This window comes from Calypte anna, chromosome Z, assembly GCF_003957555.1.
Source record: "Calypte anna isolate BGI_N300 chromosome Z, bCalAnn1_v1.p, whole genome shotgun sequence".
In the NCBI taxonomy this organism is placed as follows: domain Eukaryota; kingdom Metazoa; phylum Chordata; class Aves; order Apodiformes; family Trochilidae; genus Calypte; species Calypte anna.
This window is the reverse complement of record NC_044274.1, coordinates 29251861-29275480: the sequence shown is the minus strand read 5'-3', so window position 1 is coordinate 29275480 and position 23620 is coordinate 29251861. Positions and strand designations below refer to the sequence as shown.

The window sequence follows — 23620 nt, the reverse complement described above, 5'->3', positions numbered from 1 at the left end:
ACCAGTAATGTATAGAAAGACTGACAAAAAAATAAAATCCTTTATTGTGCTTCGTAGTCTTTCCTCTGGAACTGAAGTCTTCTTGCTGGAATGACTCAGCAAGGAATTCACCTATTTTACTAGATGCAGACAGCATCCCACTCCTCCCATCACATCCCACCAGATGGGCAACCAAAGGAGATTCACAATGAACTCCCCTGAGAGGAGTCTACGTACACTTAGATCAATCTTCCTCTCATACTTGTTCCTCTCTGGGGTGTCATAACCAGCACAGATAGAGTTTACCTTTTCTAACTGCCCCAGGCCACAGTTAACCTTCTCAATCTCCTTTAACATCCCCATGAATACCTTGCATTAACCTCTGGAATTCTCTGCATAGTCCTCTAAGTATGAGGCCATTACCCAGGAGGTTTATACAAAACACAGCTTCACTTGAAATTGAGCAAGATTATAAAGCTTGTAAAAAAACACATAACAATACTACTCTTAAAACAGTGGGTAACAGAGAGAGAGAGATGAAAAAAAGGAGGTATCACTAGCACAATCTCAGCATGAGGTTGTGGTCCCTAGATGCTACCTGGCCCCTCCTCTCCTGGGTGGTTCTCAGCCTACTTTGCACAGATTCTGTGTTGGGTTCAAGCATGTTCAGGAAATTAGTTGGTGGGGTCCAGAAATTAGTTGGAGTGAGGGTCCAGATGATTCTTTGGTCTCCCCCAAAAGAGTTGACCAAGCAATGACCTTACTTATTTTCAGCATGCACTTTGTCCTTAAACAGTAAGTGGGCTTTCACAAGATGTCAGTCTGCCTCTGAAGGGCTCCTCTTGCCCACCACTGTTCCTTACCAAATAAGGACCCCATTTATCAGCACCAAGTAAGGGGCTCCCTTTGCAAGAACAGTGTCCTGATTATCAGGATGGCTACTGCATGAGGGGCATCTCCTAGACGGCTTATCAAATGAGGGTCCCCCTGCATAACCTCCAGTTTGTCAGGACATTGTTTCAAGACAATTCTTACTTTTAGGATTCTACACACAGACAATAAATTAGTCCACTGTATTTCAAATACTCTAGTCACCTCTACTTAAAACTTTGTTCAAAGTGGGTCGATTTCCTTACAGTTTCATTGCTAAACTGAAACTAACATGTCAGCAGCTCAATTGCAATTACCCCTTGCTGACATCACCAAATTATTCAAAAGCCACAGCATTTGCCAAGAGGTATGAATAACACAAGAAATTCTTTCACAGAAACCCTTTGTTTTCCCATGAACAAGAGACATGCATAATTACAGACACACACAAAATCTTTCAGTTAGACTGTATTGCTTCAATTGATGTATTTGTGGTTCAGTTATCTCTGTCACACTTGTATCTATCTGTTGACAATACTCCCTGGAGAGTATTGCTGGGCTTCCTAAGGAAAAGGAATTAAAGCTGTAGCAGGGTTAGTGCAGGGAGCTTTTGGCAGCAGGGAGGCCACAGCACTGGCTCCTGGGAAAAGCTGCTGGAAGCTCCCCTGGATCCAGTTCTAGTCCCACCTTTGGTCAAGGCTAAGCAGATGTGGGAAGCTGAATGCCTATCTGCAAGTAAAATATGTTATTTCTGATATATAACAGGTATATTATGTTCCACTTCAAAAAGGAGAATGTGAAACTGCAAAAAAAGATCTGTAGAGCAGAGGAGACAGGGAGGTGAGAGCAGTGCCGGAGCAGAGATACCGAAGTCTGTGAGAAGAGAAGGGGAGGAGGTGCCCAAGCAGAGATTTCCCCAAAGCTCATGGTGGGATGGCACACTGTCCTCCTGCAGCCCATGCAGTATGGTGGAGCAGCCCATCAAGGACCACAGTGTGGTAGATGTGCATCTGCAGCCACAGAGGCCCCAAGACCATTCTTGAAGCAGATGCTGACTGTGGGAACCCTGCACTGGAGCAGTCTGTTCCTTGAGAGACTGCACCTCAAGGGAGGGGCTCATGTTAGAGGGATTCATGAAGGATTCTCCCATGGAAAGGACCCTGCAAGCAGGGGAAGGCTGTGAGGAGTCCCCTCCATGAGGAGGAAGCAGCAATAGAAATGCTGTGTAGTGAACTGATCTTAAACCCTCAGTACCCTTCCCCATGTACCCCTGAGAGGGAGGCAGAAGCAAAGAAATTTGGGCCCTGGAAGAAGGGAGGTGTGGGAGGGAAAGTATTATGATCTGGTCAGGCTTTCTCTCTCTTAATCTACCTCTATCCTGATAGATTAAATTAATTTTTTTCCCTCCACATTGAATCTGATTGTTTTGCCCATATCATAATGAGGGACTGAAAATCTCCCTGTCTTTGTTTGATTAATGGTGGATTTTCTCCTCTCTATCCCACAGTGGGGGTGGGGGGTGGTGGTTGCTACAGGCTGGGCCTAAACCTCAACAAATTCGTGTATCTTTCAACTGTAAGAATGGAAACTGTATGCACTTTAAGCTCCAAGCAAGTTAAATGAGTAGGAAGACAATTATTATGAGGAAAACTTGAGAGAGTGATGATTCACATCAGTTTTACATACAAGAAAAGCTATTCACGTAACTATTTTTACCTACACTTTTCTATAACTAACGTATGACATTAATTCACTTTAAGTTTACGTGTGACCAGTTGTCAGTGAAAAGTGAACTGCAGTAAAAAAACAAAAAAACAAACCTTGTCATTTTAACATCTTATTCATTACTTGACCAGTATATTCATCTGTATATGTCCACATCACTGCCAGAGTTCAGCTCTAGGATGAGCATTTTGGTATCCATGGGCACTGTGACCAAAAACTTATGCAGTAAACAAAATAAAATAAATAAGACAAGGGGCTAACGATTCCAACAAATTTTAGAAACATGTTTGAGTGATGCACACACGATGTGAAATGTATAAAAAACTATGGTTATGCTTTAAACAGACCAACAGTCTTTAAACCAAAAAATCATGCTTTGAGTTTCTGCCATATTTACACAGTATTTCAACTGGTGTCCCTTTGCTACAGTAGATACAATTAGAGAAGCAGGAGGAATTCCATGGAGTCACCTAGTGCATATTTCTTTGAGAGATGAGTTCTACTATCCCTGTGCCAATCTTGATACCTGAACAAGCTGTGGCAGCTCAGCCAGTTATGCAATAGGTAACATGCAGCAGCTGTTTGCATGTGTAGATGTCCAGATGGCTGCAACAACACAGTACCTGGATAATGCTTCCTTCATTAAAATCTGTATTTCTCTCATTTAGGAAGGTCTCCATGCCTTTGTGCCTTGCCCTGGTCAACTATCACAAATAAGCTCAAATAATGTGTGTCCTGGAATAATTTGCTCATGCTTTGTGTTTCTCAATGTGATTAATTGTTCTCTACAGGTAATTAGAAAGACAGGTTTTAGAATAACAATGTTAGAAAAACTCTACAAGGTTTTAAAAAAATCTCTCCTTTTTTCTTTTCCTGCTTTGTGATTTTCTTTTCTTACAGAGTGGTTCTGAAGTTAAATGTGGATTCATTCTGTATCCACTTCTAACAGTAAAGGTGAAGCATTTTTAATGCCTTTTTGAAGCATAAGCATGTTCTTACCTTACACCTGGACTTTTCTTCAGTTCATTCTGTTAAGAACTTTGAACTGTATACCAAATAGCTTGCATACATCATAAATCAGTTCTGACACCCTGTGTCTCGATTTTGAGGTTGTCTTTCATTTGCATAGTAATTAGTCAACAAGTCAAGGTCTGCCTTATTACACTAAATACAACATACCTTGGATTTTTTCACGTGCCTGTCTTTCCTCAAGTGCTCTTTGCAAACTGTGTTGACTGTACGATTAAATAATCTGTATGATTAAATTGTTAATAAAAGAAATACCTTTTAAAATGTCAGCAGCAGTTTATTAACTCGTGAAGGAATGATTCATGACTGCAGCTATATAAAAATTTATTTAGCAGTTGCTTTAAAAAATGTTAGAAAAGAAGTTCATAATCCTACTTTTTAAACCATTTCTGAAGCAGGAGCAGTCAAATGGAGAAAATCAAAGCACTTCAAGCACAAGAGACATGAAACATTTCTTCTATTATGGTCTTGATGATACTAAAAGTGATCTCCGTGCATGAAAAATGCAAATATCTGTTAAATATAAAGTATGATGGACAGACCACACAGGTTTTACATTCATGTCTTTACAAGGAATGCATGTAACAACACATTCACCAGTTCTCTATTGATACATTATCCCTGGAAAATGGAGCATCAGGTAGCTAGTAGGCAAAATATGAGAGATATCCTACTGCCATTATGATGACAGATGTAATAAATTCTTCAAGATACATGCTCACCTTTACTTTTCAATAATGCCTGATAGTAAATTGCAACTACATCTTTTGAGCAAAATACATTACCTAGATTTCCAAATAGAAGTAAATTAGAACAGAAAGAGAACTGAAGAGGTGCATCATAAGAAAGGAATAGGAATTCTAGGAACAGGACACATCCTTCCAGCCCAGGATCTAGTTGACTGCTTTTTAGTATAGCTCACTCTCACCACATTTTGGTTATGTAACTTCCTGATAATATAATAGGATTGTGTTCTAATGGGAGTTTTCTTTCTTTAGCTCTTTGTCTCCATTCAGCCCATGTCCAGGGCTAAACTGAGCAGCATGCTCTCATGCTTCTCTCTGAAGAGATCTCCCCAGTCAAGAGCAGGACTCAGGAAGAGTAAAAATGACCCATGGGCTAAAAAAATAAACAGATTAAATGCAGTAACTAAACAAACACAAACACATAGTATGTAAGCTTATACTTAGGCTAGTCCTCAGGAGTGCTGGAGAGAGCAGCAGACAAATAGGAATTCCCAGCATACTTCCCCCTTTTGTACTGAGCATGTTATAAGGGGGTGTGGCGTACACTTGATAATCAGCTTCGGTCAGCTGCCCTGGCTTAGGCTACCAGCTGACTTGGGGTTACAAGTGATCTGCCCTCCTTGGCTGGCCTATGATCATGTCCCAGTGAAACAGGACACTCTTCTAATAGGAAATACTTTCTTTAGCTGCATTTCTTTTTCCCCAGAAAATATCTACCACAAAAAAGAAAACAAAACAAAACAAAACAAAACAAAAAAAACAAACAAACAAACAAAAAAAAAAAACCAAAAAACAAACAAACAAAAACAAGGACCAAAACTAACCCAAAACAAAACCAATTTTGTTTGTGTACCATGAAGTACTATCAAGTTGACCACTATAATTTTGCTGTTTGCCCCAGGAGCCCACAACTCAGAACAAACTGGACAAAGGTCCCCTAAGGTCAATTCAGAGAATTAAAGCATACACAAATTATTTTTTGAGCTCCATATTGCAGTATCCTGTAAGCAATATGAAGTTTCCCTTTGTAGAAGTGTGACTGTGAATCCTGGGCTTCATTATCAGGACGTTGTCTGCATGACTCCACTAGCTTAATCTAAAACATGCATGTCCAGGAAAAGAAACTGAAAGGAAGGAAACTCAGCAAGTTATATGACCTCTTAAATACACAGAAAAGTCTTAAGCTACCATGAGGGAACCAGTAGCTAACATTGCAAATAACCTACAGTATTGATTTAGGTATTAAAAAACAGTGCTTCCTAAGACAAAATAATTCTTTAAACATTATAGAAGACCTTTTCAGGAAGAAAACCTGAAAACCTTTACCACTGTTAGTGGAAAGAATGAGAAAACAGACAGAAAATCACTGAGTGGATGGAGTCTAAGCAGTAGCCAAAATGGATGGGATTATTATCTGCTTTTAAATGCACATTTTAAAAATAGTATTGTTGTTGCAGTCATGGCAGTTCAACATGCAAAATTTGTTGTGATATACAAAACATTTTTTATTATATCAGCTAATAGTCTAGAGGAAAAAATACAAGTTTCCAAACCCCAGGTCCATTTATGAGATTTTTTTCAGGTGTGCTGAATAAGTACTTAATATAAAAATTCTATTTTGTCTAACGATATGTACAAATTGTGTTAAATTCTTCTTTTGGACACTGTTAATACTGTAATAAATCAGTAACAACTTGGATTCAGAATGAGGTCTGCTTATGACACATGCAAGTGGTAGCAGAAGTTTTAAAGAACATATGGGGTATTAGGAGAATAAATAAACTGCAATATTACCCCCAGAAAATAAAAGTGATAGATACAGATTACTTAGAGACTTCATGGCATATATGTAGCTGTCTAACTAATTTTTGAGGATCTTTTCTGAAGTCCCTTCAGAGACCTGAATCCCATCCAATGAAACCCTGGCCAAATTGAACCTAGCAGAAAGACTATAATATTATAATATAAATATATATATAAATAATATATTTATATATTATATAAATAATATATTTATATTTATAATATATATAATATAAAACATTATAATTATAATATAAAACATTATAATTATAATATAAAATTATAATATAAAAATAAAGTGTGAAAGCTGATATACATGATCTTACACACCTCAAGAAAATGGAAAATGTTTCTGATGCCAAAGGATAATATGGGCTCAAACATAAAACAGGATAGATATTGAAAGAAAATGTCAAAGGAATACTGTAATTATGAAACTGACCTTGAATATAAGCGGAACTGAACTCTGATTTTAATAGAGAGCTTACCAAGTTCATGCAAGGTATCATAAATCATACAACTGATGTCATAATGCATGAAAGCTTATAAGAGTATAGGACAGGACATAATGACCAAGAAAATTGATTCCTAGCCTCTCTAAACCACTTCAGAATTCGATCATCTTTACAGAAAAGCATGAAAGAGATGCTGCATTGGCGTTCATATCTTTCAAAAATATTGAGGACTATTTAGATATTTAGGATCATTTAAATAGCTCATAACTTCAATTTTGAAATAAATGTGCAAGTGCAACAGGAAAATTTTGCATACACTTTATATGGTAAATTTTAAATGTATGGCAATCTTCTAAAAAAAATACATCCAGCTGTCCCTGGCCAGATTTAATTTGATCTGAGGCTTCAGCTTTCTTAAACCTGATCCCTGGGTGCTCAGACAACTTCATTGTACTCCTCCTAGGCTGCCTGTCCTTGCTTTCCACACTCTGTAGACTTTCTTTTCATATTCAAGTGTGTCCAGGAGCTCCTTGTTCACTCACACATATGGGCTTTATCCCATAGTGTGCCCTACCAAGCAGATCCATGAAGAGGTTTAAGTCTGCTCTCTTCAAGTCAGGGGCAGTGTGGTTTCTGCACGCCATCTCCTTGCTGCCCTAAGGAGCTTGATTTCCACCATTCATGGCCACTGCCCTTAAGCTTTATACTGTCCATCAACCCACCCTTATTGGTGAGAATAAAGTACAGCATAGCACCTTTTCTTGTTAGCTCCTCTACCACTCAGAGAAGGATATTGTCACTAATGCATTCCAGGAACCTCCTGGATTGCTGGGGCCCTGCCGTGTTGTCAGTGCAGCAGACATCTGGGTGCTTGAAACCCCTCATGTGAGTGCAAAGCTGCTCCTGTATGTCTGTAGAGGGTCTCATCCACTCAGTTTTCCTGGTCAGGTGGCCTGTACCAGACCCCCAGTGTAATATCACCTGCCCCTGTCTTGCCTTTAACCCTGATCCATAAACACCTGGGTCAGATCTTCATCTATTTTTCTCTTCCCATTTTACCTATATTCTTCAAGTACCTAGCTGTCAAACTGATTAATTTTAAAATTTAATTTTTGTTGCTAAGATACATTCCCAGTTTTTCTTCAGGCAGCTAGCAAAAACAAACCAAGGAAAGCCCATAACCTTATAGAGCAGAGTTCTAGACAATTTGCATTGTAAATTAATAAATAGAATACTTATATAGTTAATGAACAGTTAATGGTAGTGTAAATACAGTATATGGTATATTAATAGCTAATGATTATATAAATAATTTTATTTGAAAATTGTAAAAGTCCTTTAACTTTATGATGGCTTTTCAAGGATTTAAAAATGAGTTTGTTTTAGAAAATGAAGTACCATTTTTGCTTTGAAATAGTGAACAAGATAAAATGGGTAAAACAAAATGCCATGCCACAGTTAAGAGGCAGAAAAGAGACACAATTAATATCTGAGGCTGCAAATACAGCAAAAGTTTGTAAGTGCTGGAGAGAAGGAAGGTGACTTTTAGGGAATGGCATTAGATTATACAATGAAGAAAAAGCACAAGTTATAAAAGTTGGTCCTTTATATATTTGAACTTTCCTTTTGGCCATTTACTTGATTTTTTTTTCCTGTAAGTTTGTTTATTTTACTATAAAGTCAGAATTTCTTTTAAATCTTAAAAAAACAAAACAAAACAAACCCCCCAAAAAAAAACCAAAACAGAGAAAAAGAATAAGAGAGAAAAGAAACAAAGGGAGAAGGGAGAAAGATATCACTACTCTGGTTTCACATCACAGCCACGGCTGGTCATCAGCTATGCCCTTTTTAATTCAAGAACATTCTCTTTGCTGAGGCATGCATGCCTACCAGTGGCATTGCATCCAGCTTCTGTACATTTTTGCAAATCTCTGTTTCTCTATTGTCAGTGGGTAGATGGAGACACATAAAGGCAAACAGCAAGATTAAGAGTTAATTCAGTTAACCCAAGTCAGCTATACTTGGTAATTAGAACAGGTTCATCATACTTCATATTTGATACCATCTAGATAGCCATCTCACCACAGACTGCTAGAGGAAAAGAACTATATTCAATGAATAATTCAGTTTCATCAAGTGATAATGAATCAGTTTCTAGTATTGAAATTTTAATTTTTTTTTTTTTTTAATACGTCAGCACCCCATGATGCAAGCTGTTTGGGTTTCTTTTGTAGTCTACAGAGCACCAAATATTTGAAGAACCTCACATAAAAAGAAAGCCAGAGGGACAGGCTTATTACATTTTTATTTCCATTTTAACATAACCACATTAAGAACAATAACTGTACATAGCTCTTAGAAATGAATAGCTGTATTTTTGGATCCACTTACCTCTGGCTGGCTGCAAAGGTAGCGGCAAAGCTCTCCAATGTACTGGATGACAGTCACATTGTACTTTTTGCAGTCACTCCAGAACTGACTGGCTGAGAACTTCTTTTTTAACACACAAGTTGCACCTTTACAGAAACAGTAGAAAAGGAAATGAAGCATTTTCTCTATATGGCAGCTTAGCTTCCTATGTTTACTATATATTTACAATATTGGGCATGGGAGAAACCAAGAGCAGCTTTGTTCAGAGAACACTTTGGTACTTAAGTTGTTTCATTAGAACTTGTGTTCAGACCTGATAGACAAAGAAGAGAGATGCACCCAGTACCCTCCTTCGTGAGCAGAAGGATAGATAAGAGGTTAAAACCAAGAAAACAGATTCTCTTTGTTGGTATTCATGTTGGGTTTGTGTGTCATGGCTTCAGCAGCAACAGAAGGGCCACAGGGGTGGCTCCTGTGAGAAGCTCCCCTGCCTCCAAAATTCAGACCCACTTCTGGCCAAGGCTGAGCCCATCATCAATGGCTATAACACCTCTGCAATTAACATATTTAAGACGGGGGAAAGGAAACTGCTTCAAAGACCTGCATGGGGAACAGAAAAAGAAGAGGTGAGAATAATGTCTGAACAGAGATACCAGACTGAGGAAGGACACCACAGCAGAGATTCCCCTGCAGCTCATGATGCAATGGCAGGCTGTCCCCTTGCAGCCCATGAAGGATCAAAGTGAAGCAGCCCATGAAGGACCATAGTGGAGCAGATGTGGACCTGCAGCCCTGGAAGACCCCATGCCAGGGGAGCTGACTGTGCCCAAAGAATGCTGTGACTGTGGGTAGCCCACACTGGAGCAATCTGTTTCTGAGGGACTGTGCCTCATGGGAGGGACTCATGTCAGAGGAGTTCATGGATTCTCTCCCATGGGATGGACCCAATACTGGAGCAGGGGAAGAATGTGAGGAGTTTTCCCCTGTAAGAAGGAAGGGGCAGTGGTGTCAAAAAAGACAGGTCAGCATGACCCCATTGGTCACTAAGTGGATGTGTCCTGAGCTTATCGTGGTGTGAAGAAGAGTTGAATAGAAGATGCTAATCACTAATGTCTTTAGCCTTGAGCACTAACTAATGCAGATATTAGGAAACAGTGACTAACCAAGCTTAACTGTGAGCTTACTTCTTTAAATACCCTCTCTAGGCCAGAAGAACCCCCTACTCAAAAAAGCCTCCTACCTTCTGAGCATGTGTAGGGTAAAGCAGAAGTGCTAACACTTTAAGTGGAAGCAAAGAACTAGTTAACTGATAATGCAGATTAATATCAGTACACTTAGAGATAAAGTAACTTTGCATTTTTTGGTGTATAAAAGAAATCCTGTATCATAGAGGTGTTCTGCCTGTGTAAACTATCTCTTAGCACCCCCTTCTGTGCAGAACTGGAATAAAATTAATATCTTAATCCTGTGTATAAATTGGTTTTGCACACCACATTTTGAAAGAACCCACATTTGGAGCAGCATTTTTGGCTACCCAGACAGGATGGCCAGAAGTCCTTGCTCAGCTCATCTTGCTGTTCCTGAGAAGAGAGGGTTGAATCAAACAGTGTGTGTTTGTGTACTCCAGTGCACACTGGACCTGTTGACCAGGGACTCCTCTGAACCCCCTCTGTTGTCAGGTGGTAAGGAACTCAGCAGTGCAAGGCCAGAAAAAGATATTTGAATAAGAGAGAAAGAGGTAAATAAAGGCAGTGAACAGCGAGTATTGATCTCATATGAGCTGGGTAAACCCTGTATGGATAAGACTCCACCTCAGCCATACTGCTAAGTACAAATTAGTAGGAAAATTGTGCATGTGCCTGATAATTGGCGGGGGGGGGAAACAATAATTACTGACAGGGGGTCAGAACTGTGTGTGAAAGCACACATGAGGAAGTGGGTAAGAAAATTCCTTTTTGGAAACATGCAATCAAGTTTACCCTCAACTATCTCCTCTTGCTCTCCTTTAGGTTGTATTCTTAAAAACTGGAATAAATTTGGAAGGGCCCCGATGACTAAAGACAAAATAAGATGATAATGTAATCAATAGTGACCACAACATAAATTACATGATGTGAAATTTGGCAGGAAAATAGGTCTTATAGACAGAATAAGTCTTCGCAATTTAATACTGTTGATGTTGTTTTGCTACCAATTTGAAATATGTAATAGTGTCTCATGTTGATGCCTTTTAAACTTTATATAAGGATCCTCCTAGTAAGAAAAAAATTTGGGGCATGAGGAGTTTGAGATAATGATAATAACTAGCAGAGGTAATGGGCAAGACATGGACTGAACAATGTTACAGAAGAAAATCATCATGGAGAATTTCAGTTGTTACAGTGGTGGTGAAGGGAAGAGGGGTGAGTTGTGTGTAAACAGTGCATTTTCTTTCAGTATTTTTATGCTATCAAATTTGGTGTAAGCTTCCCCCAGCCTTGGCCCTTAGCAAGTCTGAATTTATCCCCTCCCCATTCAAATCTGGTTTAAAGCCCTTTCAGTGAGCCCTGCAAACTCCTGTGCCAAAATCCTTCTCCCGCTTTGCAACAGGTTTAACCCACCTGTTGCCAGAAGGTCTGTATACTGGCTCATGATCACAAAAAAACCCAAATCCTCCCAGTGACACCAGGCTCAGAATCAGGTAATGATCTGATGGGTCTTCCTGATTCTTCCCTCATCATTCCCTACAGCTGGAGGGATAAAAGGAACCACTACTTGTGTTTCCAATCCCTTAACCAGTTGTACCTGAATTCTTTCTTGATTGCCCTCAGACTTCTAGTACCAACTGCATTGCTCCCTACATGAAAAATCACTAATGGATGATAATCTGAGGGATATATCAGGTCAGGAAGTTTTCTTGTCACAGGCTTAACCTGGCCCCCAGAAAAGCAGCAGACTTACCTAAGAAGTGGGCCAGGTCTGCGTATCAAGCAGATAGGGTGATACCTACAATAATGACTCATCTTTTTTTCTTTAGAGAATCAACTAGATCAGCTGGGCAGGAATTTTTTGCTGTTGTCCGCTATCCTTTAAGTCACTGTTTTACTACACAGTGGAGAGAGGATAAGGAATCCTCCTTATCATGTCCTATCTGTTGGGCCTGCCTCTAGAGAAGGTAGGATGCATTTTTATCATATCCATCTCTCTCTCTCTCTCACTCCCTGATACTCCTCCACCTACTCACTTCCCCTCAAGAGCACCATCACTAAGAAGAAGACTTAATCTATCTGGACACATCTCCCAGAGGAGTGCTCACTGCTGCCATCCTGGATTGGTGTTTCACCAGGACACAGTCTGCAGCCTGGGTAGCAATGTGTTCCTCTGGAGCTCTGTCTGGGAAGCTGCCTCAGACAAGGTGGGCTCAGAGTTCAGAGAGGCTGTGGCTTTATGCTGAGTGTATACCATCTCTCCCTGGTGGAACTGGCAGAGTTTTGGCACCTCCCCTGTGCGAACCACCATGCAAACTATCGTGCCCCACTCTGGTCATTCATGTGCCCCAGGCCACTTTTCATAGGTGGGGTGGAATCAGGTGCTCTGGCTTGTCTGGCATGTCCCTGCCTCAGGAAAACCTTCCCCAAACTTCCCATGTTTACCAAGACCTGCCATTCAGCTGCAGGCTAGACCAAGCTCAGAACAGCTCCCCTTGGCAGCAGCCTTTAGTCAGCAGTTTAATCAGTGAAAATATGATTCAGTTACTAAATAACTGACTAACAATAACTGACTAAATAACAATTTTACTATAGAATGTCTTCAGTTAGACAGAATAATCTAATTCACTGATGCAGTGAATCTAAATCTAAATGTAGATTTAATTTCTTATTCATTTATCCCTCAAAACCACATGCAAGCTTGCAAGTTCCTGTTTCAATGATGTTGAAAAAGGCTGGTCAGCATGACTGATGGAAGGAGCATTTACTGAGCTTATTTGGTGGGAAGAGTAGAATGGATGATGCAAACTACTAACGCCTCTACCCTTGAGTAAAACAGATACTAGAAAGCAATGACTAGTTAAATTTACTATGAACTTTCATCATTAACATACCAAAATACCCTGCCTTGGGCTGGAAGGATCCCCCTGTCCTCTGAGATTTCATAGTGAAAAGTAGAAATGCTTCCACTTTTAAGTGAAGTGGCTTAGTCCAAAGAGTGGTGTTAAATGGAATTAAATCCAGCCAGCAACCAGTCACAAGTGGTTTCACCCACGGCTCAAAGCTGGGACTGCTCCTGTTTAACATCTTTACCGCTGATTTGGGTGAAGGTACAGAGTGCACCCTCAGTAAATTTGCAGACAGCACTAAACTGGGTGGAAGTGTTGATCTGTCTGAGGCCGGAGATGGTCTGCAGAGGGATGTAGAAAGGTTTAATGGATGGGCCAAAGCCAACAGTATGAGTTTCAACAAGACCAAATGTTGGGTCCTGCACTTCAGCCACAACAACCCCCACCAGTGCCTGAAGAGGAGTGGCTGAAGAGCTGCCCAGCAGAAAGCGAGCTGGGGGAGCTAAACATCAGCCAGCATTGTGCCCAGGTGGCCAAGAAAGCAAATGGCACCCTGGCCTTTATAAAGAAGAGTAGTGTGACTTGCAGGGCCAGGGAGGTGATCTTACTCTTGTCCTCAGCTTTGGTGTGGCCACACTTCTAGTACTGTGTGCAGTTTTGGGCGTCAGAGCATAGGAAAGATATCAAGGTTCTGAAGATGGTGCAGAGAAGAGTAACTTGGCTGATTAGTAGTCTGGAGAACAGGTCTTACAAGGAGAGGCTGAAGGAGCTGGGGCTATTCAGCCTAGAGAAGAGGAGGCTGAGGGGAGACATTACTGCTCTCTACAACTCCCTGAAAGGAGGCTGTTGTGAGGTGGATGTTGGCCTCTTCTCGCTAGTGACTAGTGATAGGACAAGAGGAAATGGAGTCTAGTTGTGCCAGGGAAGGTTCAGGCTAGATACTAGGAAAAATTTCTTCTGAAAGAGTGGTGAAGTTTTGGAACTCGTTGCCCAGGGAGGTGGTGGAGTTGCTATCCCTGGGAATATTAAAAAATGGGTAGTTGTGCTTCAGGAGATGATTTAGTGGTTAAAGTGATGTAGGACTGATGGTTGGACTCAGTAATTTTGAAGGTCCTTTCTAACCATGATGATTCTATGATTCTATTCCACCATACAGTGCTTAGTCTGTAAATATAATAATACAGTTTCTACAATGCCAAAATATTACAAATGTCTTTAAATTCCTTTTAGCGAAATATAAAAGAAAGTAAAAACATTTGTGACACAAATTACTATAAATAGTTCTCCAGACAGCTCCACACATAGCTTGTAAGAGATTCTTTGCTATCACAACACCTCCCACCCCAAAATACAGAAGTACAAAGCTATTTCAAAAAGACAATTCATTTGATTTAGCAAAGCACTGGTTTCCCTAATGCCAGGGAACCTAAGTGTGTTTTATACATTTTTATGAAATTCTATATTAACAACACAATTAAATGAAACAAGCCCTACCCAACTCAATACATCCACCAATGCCAAGAAGAGATGCTGCGCTGTGATAAAGAGGCAGAGTAATATAAATTATGTCTTCTGCAGTAGCACCAAAAGCCCAGAGCCCAGCAGCTCCTTTAAGAGTCTGTAAGTGACTGATGATTGCAGCCTTTGGAAGACCTGTAATGAATACACAAAACCATGGATAAGGTTTCTCTTCAAAATAATTTTTTTTCTTTTTCTTTTCTTTCTTTCTTTTTCAATTATTCCTGTATATGGTCTCTAAAATCATAAAAGAATAAATTATTTGTCCCATAATCAAATTTCTAGCCATCTGTTTAGACAACCATTAATACAGGATTGCATATTTGTTCTCGACACATAAAGATACATAAACCAATTTGTAAACTCAACTGTTAGTTATTTAATCTGATGTCAAGTCAATTCAAACAGGTAGAAGCATGAAGGAACTCTATGTTTATCACACTATCAAATTATATAGAGCAGACAAAGGGCCACAAGCAGGTACTGTACATATGGAATTATATGGACTTGTTTTAACATAAAGAGGCAGCACACTAGATCTCTAAAGCCATTAAGAATGGGATCTACATGAAGCATATACTGTAGTGGGTGCTTGTCTAAAATGCGTACATCCAAGTCTACTTATTTGTTTTATGAAGACTATGTAGATTATGTAGAGCTAAAATAAAAAATCAGCAACACACAACCCCATAAAAAACCCAACAAACAAAAAACCCCCAACAAAACCAACCAAACAAGACCTCAAATTCCAGCAAAAAGTGTACTTCATTTATGTTTTTCCAAATCAGTTTCTCCAGGTTAAGCTCGGAATTTCTGTTCAGGAACATACAGATTCACATGCGAGAGCTTCTTAGACTACTACTCTTGTAGTTATTGAGTAGATTATGTGGATTTGCTCCATGAATGCTATTTCATAAACAGAAGAATTTCAGGCTGACTCCTGATGATAGACTGTTAAAAATCAAAAAACTTGATGATTCGGAAAGCTTTATCAACTATTACAACAAAGCTACCACTCACTTGAAGATTTATTTGAGCTATGAACTAGAAACGTGATCTATGGAGAGTCTAGCTACACTTAAATGTTATTTTAAAACCTGTCACACTAAAGACAAAAGGCAATAAACTGTGTTGGCAATGAACGACTTACAGCAAGAAGTGTTCTACACTTTTGGTTTTTTTCTTATGCTTGTACAGGCAGCTGAATACACACTCTGCAAGATACTTTTTTCTTTTAACTGAGTTTACCTGTCATTGATTTTAGAAGCAACACTATGCTGTTTCTTTATCAAAAACTGTTAAAATGTTCCATTACTTTTGACTAGAATGTCATTCCATACTCTTCATACTAAACAAACCTTGTTATTTTTATTACATGGGGCATAATATAAATAAAATGTGAATTATTACATGTTCTATGTACGTTGTAGTACATACAAACATTTAAAAAATATTTTAATTCTACATACTAGAACTTGAGACTTCACACTAATATTCAAATGCAGTTACATGAACAAAGTCCTTGTACCTTGGAAATTCTATATTTTTGTAAAAACTCCTTACTTTTACCCAGCCAGCTCAGCCATATTTATATTAGTAGTGTTTACAGATATACCTGACCTCTTGACGTTACTTATACACTACTAAATTTTTATTCTAGACTGACATTTTTGTTTCCTAGCTTTTCCCTAGAAGCTGAAGCAAATAAATTTAATAATTATTTGTATGAGAGAACAAAGCCATAAAACACACCTTCATTTAAATCTTCTTGTGACTAAATCTGTTTATCTTAACATCATCTTGCTTTTCATGTCAGTGATCAGGATTTTTAAAATCTTAGCTTCTTAGCTGCCAGAGCACTGCTAATATATTCAGCCATCTGTTTCTAAACTAAAATGCCAGTAGCTTAATCCTATTTTCTGTTTCTTTAGTGTCCTGAATAGAACATGACTTAAGGAAGACAACTCAAATGTCTGTCTGCTTGTTTGAAGGTTGTTTTTCAAAGTTCTAGTTACAAAGTTCTATACATGACTATATTAGCTGCGTAGTGGTATATGATAAAAAATAATATCTATTATTGTAAAACTGCCCAAAAAGCAAAATTTTTAATAAACATCTTAGCTGTGAATTAATAAAAGGAAAAGCTTAGTGCAGCAGGAAAACAAAAAGAAGACAAGCCTATAAACCACTGGCTATAAACAGTCACTGAAAAGAAATAGGATATAATGAATAATGCTTATATGCAAGAACTACGGTATTCTACTATGAATAGCTGATCCAGAAGATTAGAGCTATGGAAAATCAAGTTTTTAGATGAAAGCTGAAGGAAACTATAGAACTCTTTAACTGAGCTGTACCTGTTGTTCCTGAAGTAAATATATATAAAACAGAGGACTTCAGGTTGTTGGCAGAGCGTCGATTAATGGGAACAGGGTCTTCAGATGCAGCCTCTATTTTGTCTAGAAGAGTATGCACACTTGGAAAAGTGGAGGCTTTGGTCATTATCCAAACACTAAGATCTTTCTCCAGGTTAGGAAGAATTTCTTTCAGTGTCCCAAGAAAATCTTAAAAAATTAACAGAAAAAGAATGTTACATTATATTTTCACAAAAATAGGAAAAAATGTATTTTTCCTCACAGTTTTGCTTTTTATAATAGAAAGAACAATAAAAGTCACCTCTATGGACATACATAAATTCAATAAAACAATGGTGAATTACAATGAAAATTCACTGGAAACAGGACACGGTAAGGTAAAAATACTGCTGACCCCACAAAGTGTGTCAGCTACCCCTCAAGTAAAAAGGGTGAGCCTTGGTGTAGAATCCACAAAAGAATATTTTTCTCAAAACAGCCTCCCTGACACAATGGAGATTGCACTCGGATGGAGGCCTCATTCGATAGCCATCTGGACTCTGTTCTCTCAAGGAGAGACCCTCCTTTGGGTAACCACCCTGATAAACGGGGCCCTATTCTCACAAGAGCAGCCCTCCTTCAGTGGCCATCCCCACCAGCTGAACACTGTCCTTGCAAGGGGAGCTCTGTCTGATGCCACCCTGACAGGCAGGACACTGTCCTTATTCCATAAGGGACAGGGGCAGGCAAGCTGTGCCCTGCGGAGGCAGAGTGACATCTTGTGTGTGCCCCGGGTAAAGCCACTGGAGAGGGCACATGCACAGAAATCAGGGTTATTGCTGTGTCATCCCACCTGGAGGGGCCCAAGTGAACACCTGGCTGTGCAAGAAACTAAGTTTTAATGCTGTTGCTGTTTTGTTAGCTGTAACCTGTTGTTTTGACAATTGCCTTACATTTTGCTAAATTGTAATCCATTGCTTTTAAAGTACCATCATTTATAATTCTGCTAGTTGTAATCTCACAAGCTTTATAGTCTTACTCACTTTTAAGTAAAGTTGTGCTTTTATACAAACCTCCTGGGTAATAATCTTATTACTGAGTAACACACAGAGAATTCCCAAACTTAATCTTGCTGAATGAGTTGTTAAAAGAGATTAATTAAAGGAGGAGAAGGATTGGGCCCAGATGCACACATGTTCCTCCCTGAAGGAGTTTAGAAAGCAAGGGGGTCCAGTCTGAATCTCCCTGGGTTGAGTCCCACTCTGGGGAAATCCACCCATGCCCTCTCTGTGGGATGTGATATTTGGTTTGGCCCCAGCCCCTGGGGAGCTGTGCTCACTTTGTGACACGTGACAGTGCTGCACCCACCTGTCAGATGTGACACTTGATCACTAGATTTCTGTTTCCCATCTCAACTTCAATAATCACTTGTTATTTTAAAACCTGAATGAACTGTAGTTCAACTTCAAATAAATCATGAAGAAATCAGTTGAAGATGCAATGCAAATACATACATAGCTGGTAATTACAGTGCATGTGTCTCTGCACACCCTGCACAGAAACTTCTCATCAAGCAGTATTTTTTCAAAAGCCCAGAAGTGACTACTTAAAAAACAAACATACAAACAAAAAACTTTGTCAGGTATGTAGGTAACCAGATTTCACAGAACAGAAATATGATACAGGCCCATGGCTTGTGCAGACACTGCCTAAAATCCATACATCTATTTAGAAGTTCGTTGAGTGTTTTAGACACTACCTAAATGAATCTGATTTTAGCTACATTAGATTTTTTTTTCCTTACAATCACATATTCATTCACAGAAAGCCTTTCCTTTTATCGGCTTTTAGCTGGATATAAATATAAACTAACTGTTACAAAATAGAAGTATCAGCCTAAGTAAGATCTATTTTGTTGGCTTATCAGGAAGGAAAACGCAGGAAAGAGCCCCAGGTTAAATTAAAAAACAATTATAAAGAGAGACCAATCTTTAATTTACGTTTGAATTTATGTTTACATTTCTAAGAATTTTTACTATACGTTGCTTTCTCAGAACACTGCACAAGCAGTAAACTACTAAACCAGGGAAGTTCTCAAGTATAGGAATAATATTGATTTCAATAAAACTATTCATAGACTTCAAGACTCATTTAACTGAAATGCTTTTTTGGATATCAGCCTATGTAATTAATCTTGCAAGCATCTCTACAGGTATAAATTTATGTTATTATCTCAGGTTTTACAGATGAAGAAAGAAACACAGTTGTCATGACACACCAAGAATCTGATAATGAGGCATTGCCAGACCTATCTCCTTTGACCAATGTCACCCTTAATAGAATCACCTCGCATAAATTTTACACCAAAATAACTGAAATAACTTTCAGAAAACTAATTTCCTGACAGACTGCTGAACATATTTTAATGTATAATATGTTTATTTCTATTAGTATAATGGAGATATAGCCTACTGTTGCCAACTAAACCTATGCCTTAAAATCATAAAACCTATAGAGTACAAGTTATAAATATTTTATGAGTATTTAGCAAATAGATCTGATTGAGAGCGATATTAAAATTTCTGTTCTCTGACTTTTTTTGCACTACAGAATGACTTCACAAAAGGAATGACCCAAAAATGAAGGAAATTCAAAAGACAGAAACCTTCCTGAGTGAATCAATGGAGTACAGCCCCCCTTCCACTAGACATAGCAAGAGAATTTGTGGACCATAGTGCTAACAACAGGAAACAGTGCACTGAAAGTCAAGTTTCATTGGCATATTCTTTTTTTTTTCTGTGCTTTCATAAATTTAATGCATATGAAATACAACAGTATTCATTTAATGAAAGCAAGTATTAACAGACCAAGAGTGACAGAATACCTATGTATTTATCATTTGAACTAGACTCAGCTGTCCATCCTAAGTAGTGTCCTTGCCAGTCTAAAAATGTGATGTACATTTGAGAGAAATGTCACATTTAAGACATTGTGTCACATTTAATGTACATTTGAGAAAAGATGCCCAAAAAAGTAATCACACAACGTTATCCTGTGTAACTAAAATGTAATCGTAAGTTAAATGTCACTTGCTGTGTAGCTGAAAACCATCTGCTTGCAAAAGGCCTGGCAAAAAAAAAATCCTCAGTATTATAATTTTTAAGCACCAGTACCAAAGGAATCATTGCAGAATTTCTGTATTTTACATGGATATATTAATTCCTTCTTGCATTTCATAGAATCATCATAGAATCATTATAGAATCATAGAATGACTTCAGTTAGGAGGGATCTTAAAGATCATACATTGGCAACCCCACTTCATGGGCAGGGACACCTACTACCAGATCAGGTTTCTCAAAGCCCCATCCAACCTGGCCTTGGCACTTCCAGGGGTGAAGCATCCACAGCCTCACTGTGTCACCACACCAACTCTAAAGAATTTCTTCCTAATGTATAAATTAAATCTACCATCTTCCAGGTTAAAATCATTACTCTATGTCTTACCACTATATGCCCTTGTAAAAGTCCCTCCCCAGCTTTCCTGTATTTCCCTTTCAGATACTGGAAGGCCATGGTAAGGTCTCCTTGGAGCCTTTTCTTCTCCAGGCTGAAGAATGACAGCTCTCTGCCTGTCTACATAGAAGTGCTCCAGCCCTCTGATCATCTTTGTGGCAATCCTCTGGGCTCACTTCAGCAGCTACATGTCCTTCTTACATTGTTGACTCCAGAAATGGACACAGTGTTTTTGGGTAAAATCTTACAAGATCAGAGTAGAGGGGCAGAATCACCTCCTGACCTGGCTATGGGTTTTTTAATGCAGCCCAAGATATGATTGGTTTATTGGGCTACAAGTGCATGTTGTTGGCTGTTGAGGTTCTCATTGACCCCCAAGTCCTTCTCCTCAAGGATGTTCCAAATCCATTCTTCACACAACCCATGTTTGTGTTTGGGATTGGCAAAACACTGGATCCATTCCCTGACCAGCCTGTAATTATGCTTGGGATCATCCCAGCATAGGTGCAGAACCTTGCACTTGGCCTTACTGAACTTCATGAGGTTTGCATGGAACTACCTCTTAAACCTGTCAAGGTCCCTCTGGATGTTTTCGCTTCCCTCCAGCATGTCAGTGACACCACACAGCTTGGTGTCATCAGCAAGCTTGCTGAGTGTGCAAGTTTTTTCTTAAATTGTTTTGCTCCTTACATTTTTTAACATGATGAAGATTAAGCTGTATTACCTATCAACTCTTAAGTTCTCTATAGAAGACATTTTATTTAGGACTGTTCATGACATGAAGAAATTAATGAATATTTCTAATTTTTTAGAATTCAGAAGTTCTAGGTAAGATGTGCACCAAGGTCTTTGTGTATTTGAGTATTATGAAGTGTAAATCTGCCAAAAAGAACCTACCACTTCTTTTTCTTTTTGCATCTTTTATTTCCATCCTTCAAAGAAAGATTGTAACTATTAATTTCTCTATACATACATTTATTTAAGAGTCAAGAATGACAAGAGGGCATTTGTTTTTGCACTGAGGTTTACTTCTTGGTTGTTTTTTTTTTTAATTTCTACTGAACTATGAATTGATTATACAATGGAATTTCTCTTCAGTGCTCAGGAATCCAGTAGCTGTAACATTACGGAAAGAGCTTGTAATTGTACATTACACTGAAAGAAACTTCTAGTGAAGATAGCAGAGAACTGCAGAAATAATAAGTGATATTCTGAATATGAAAGAGTGATCTAAAACAGCTGTATTCAAAGTGCCAGGAACTGAGTATTACTTCTGGAACACATAGAAGCATGGGGTGTTTGAAGATAACTCTCAATTGTACTAACTAATTTCCAAAGAATTGTCCTGATGATAGTCAACTAATGTTGACTAATGAAAAAAGAACTTTGGTGCCACATGTTCTACAGGGCTCATTCATCCTTAGAGATCACCTTGTCCAGGTGTCTGGAAAAAACATCCCTCATGGAGAAACTATAATTTCATTATTTTTAGAGGTATCTGGAATGTGTACATTATCATAAAGGAAAGGAGTTATAATAAAGCACATTAGCCACTTAAGCTTCAGTTTCTCTCAAGACTTAGTTTGCTTTCTACACTATGAAAGCATATTCACATTTTTGTTTAATTGTTTTGGAAGAAATGTCTTCTTATCTAAAGTTTGGCGATGTAGTCAGCTGTAATGTGTGGATCATTTACATAGTTTGTATATTAATGTTGCCATTTACTAACTATTTGGTTTTTACCAGGAAGAAAACATCCACAATTGATCAAGATTAATATGCTTCTCCATTTCCTGTTCAGGATCAGCATTTGTATCTTGAAATGTCACTGAAGGCAATTAAGGTAGTAAAACAGAAACCAGCTTGGGAATCATAGCTGGCTGTGGTTTTCAATCAAAGGTTATCTGACAAAGGCTAAGAAAAAGCTAGTGAACAAACAGATGTGGTATCTAATAGAGCACCTAGGACTGACTTCCTCAGGCTTTCTATGGTTTCCTTGTCCTAAGTGTTAAGGTCTAAATAGGTTTTTGTTCCAAATAATTAATAAGTTTTGATAAGATCATACGATGTTAATTCACAAATACCAAAAAAACCCCAAAAACAACAAACCAAAACCAAACCAAACCAACAACAACAAAAAACTTTGCTTAATCTTCTCCTCTAGCATGAACTCTCCTTCTAAGCTCAGAAGGCAAGAAATTTAGAATACACTCAGAACCAGCAGAAAGCACTGCTTGTGCCTCAAGAGTAAAGAAACCTGATCAGGAAAAAGCTATGACTGCACAGCTGGGAGATGCAATTCTGCACAGAACTGCACACTCACAGAATGACTGCAGCTGAAAGGGACCTCAGGAGATCATTATGGTTCAACACCCCTGCTGAAGCAGGTCCACGTAGAGCAAGCTGCCCACGCATGGCCATGTGGCATTAACACTCCCTGAATGTCCTTTGCTATCAGTACTGAAATAAATCAATCTCATGGAGTGTAGTAATGCAGTCCTTTCACAGTTGAATCCTTACATAAGAAGTCATGACAACAGGTCTGGGATGACCTACTAAGAGATGAACTCTTCTGAGAAGAAAAACACTGTAACTGCATTGGCAAATTCCATTCCTAAATTTCTTAAGTCCCTGAAAGGAAAAATGTAATCTCTTGCTCAAGCAAGACTCCAATGAATAGAAATACAGACTTTAGAAGTACTTTAATTTTAATCAATTACTTACTCCTCTGTTTAACCAGTAGTTTTTAAATGAATATGGGTGGCATAATCTGGTAACAAAGATAGCAAGAACATTTTAAGCAGACCATAGTGCTGTTAGAGTAAGCTAGTGCTGGCAATCTGAGTGAGAGAACAGTATATGGCTTCTTTTTTTTTTTTTCCCTCTAGAAGTTCATCATTTTTTCCCCCTCTACAAGTTCATAATTAGCTGCTGTTTTATTTTAAGATGCATTTTTAGACTCAACGTTTTGAATCTCTTCCAACAAGCATTCCCCAGGATGGGAGTGGTGATAGCATTTCTGGGAATGGAAGTGTGCAAATGCTATGTAACTAATTAAAGCAAGACCTAAATCTGTGAACACAGCACAATAAGGAGTTAAAGAAAAACACTCCCTGCATCAAGGCAAGAGGAACTACTGGAAAGGAACATAAAGTCTAAATACTAGCAAATCAGAGAAACAGTATTTGCCTTAAAGCCTGCAGATGGATGAGAAGGAGAA

At 38.7% G+C, this 23620-nt stretch overlaps 1 protein-coding gene across 1 annotated transcript in view; it reads right to left on the bottom strand.

The window, feature by feature from the left end:
- SLC27A6 (solute carrier family 27 member 6) overlaps window positions 1–23620 on the bottom strand; it is a 46729-nt gene that overhangs the window by 19745 nt on the left and 3364 nt on the right. Inside the window, exons 2-4 of the mRNA XM_030467488.1 lie at window positions 16889–17095; window positions 14508–14666; window positions 8999–9123 (exon numbers count right to left, since the gene is read on the bottom strand). Coding sequence (XP_030323348.1) covers window positions 8999–9123; window positions 14508–14666; window positions 16889–17095 — 491 coding nt within the window. The remainder of the gene's footprint in view (window positions 1–8998; window positions 9124–14507; window positions 14667–16888; window positions 17096–23620) is intronic.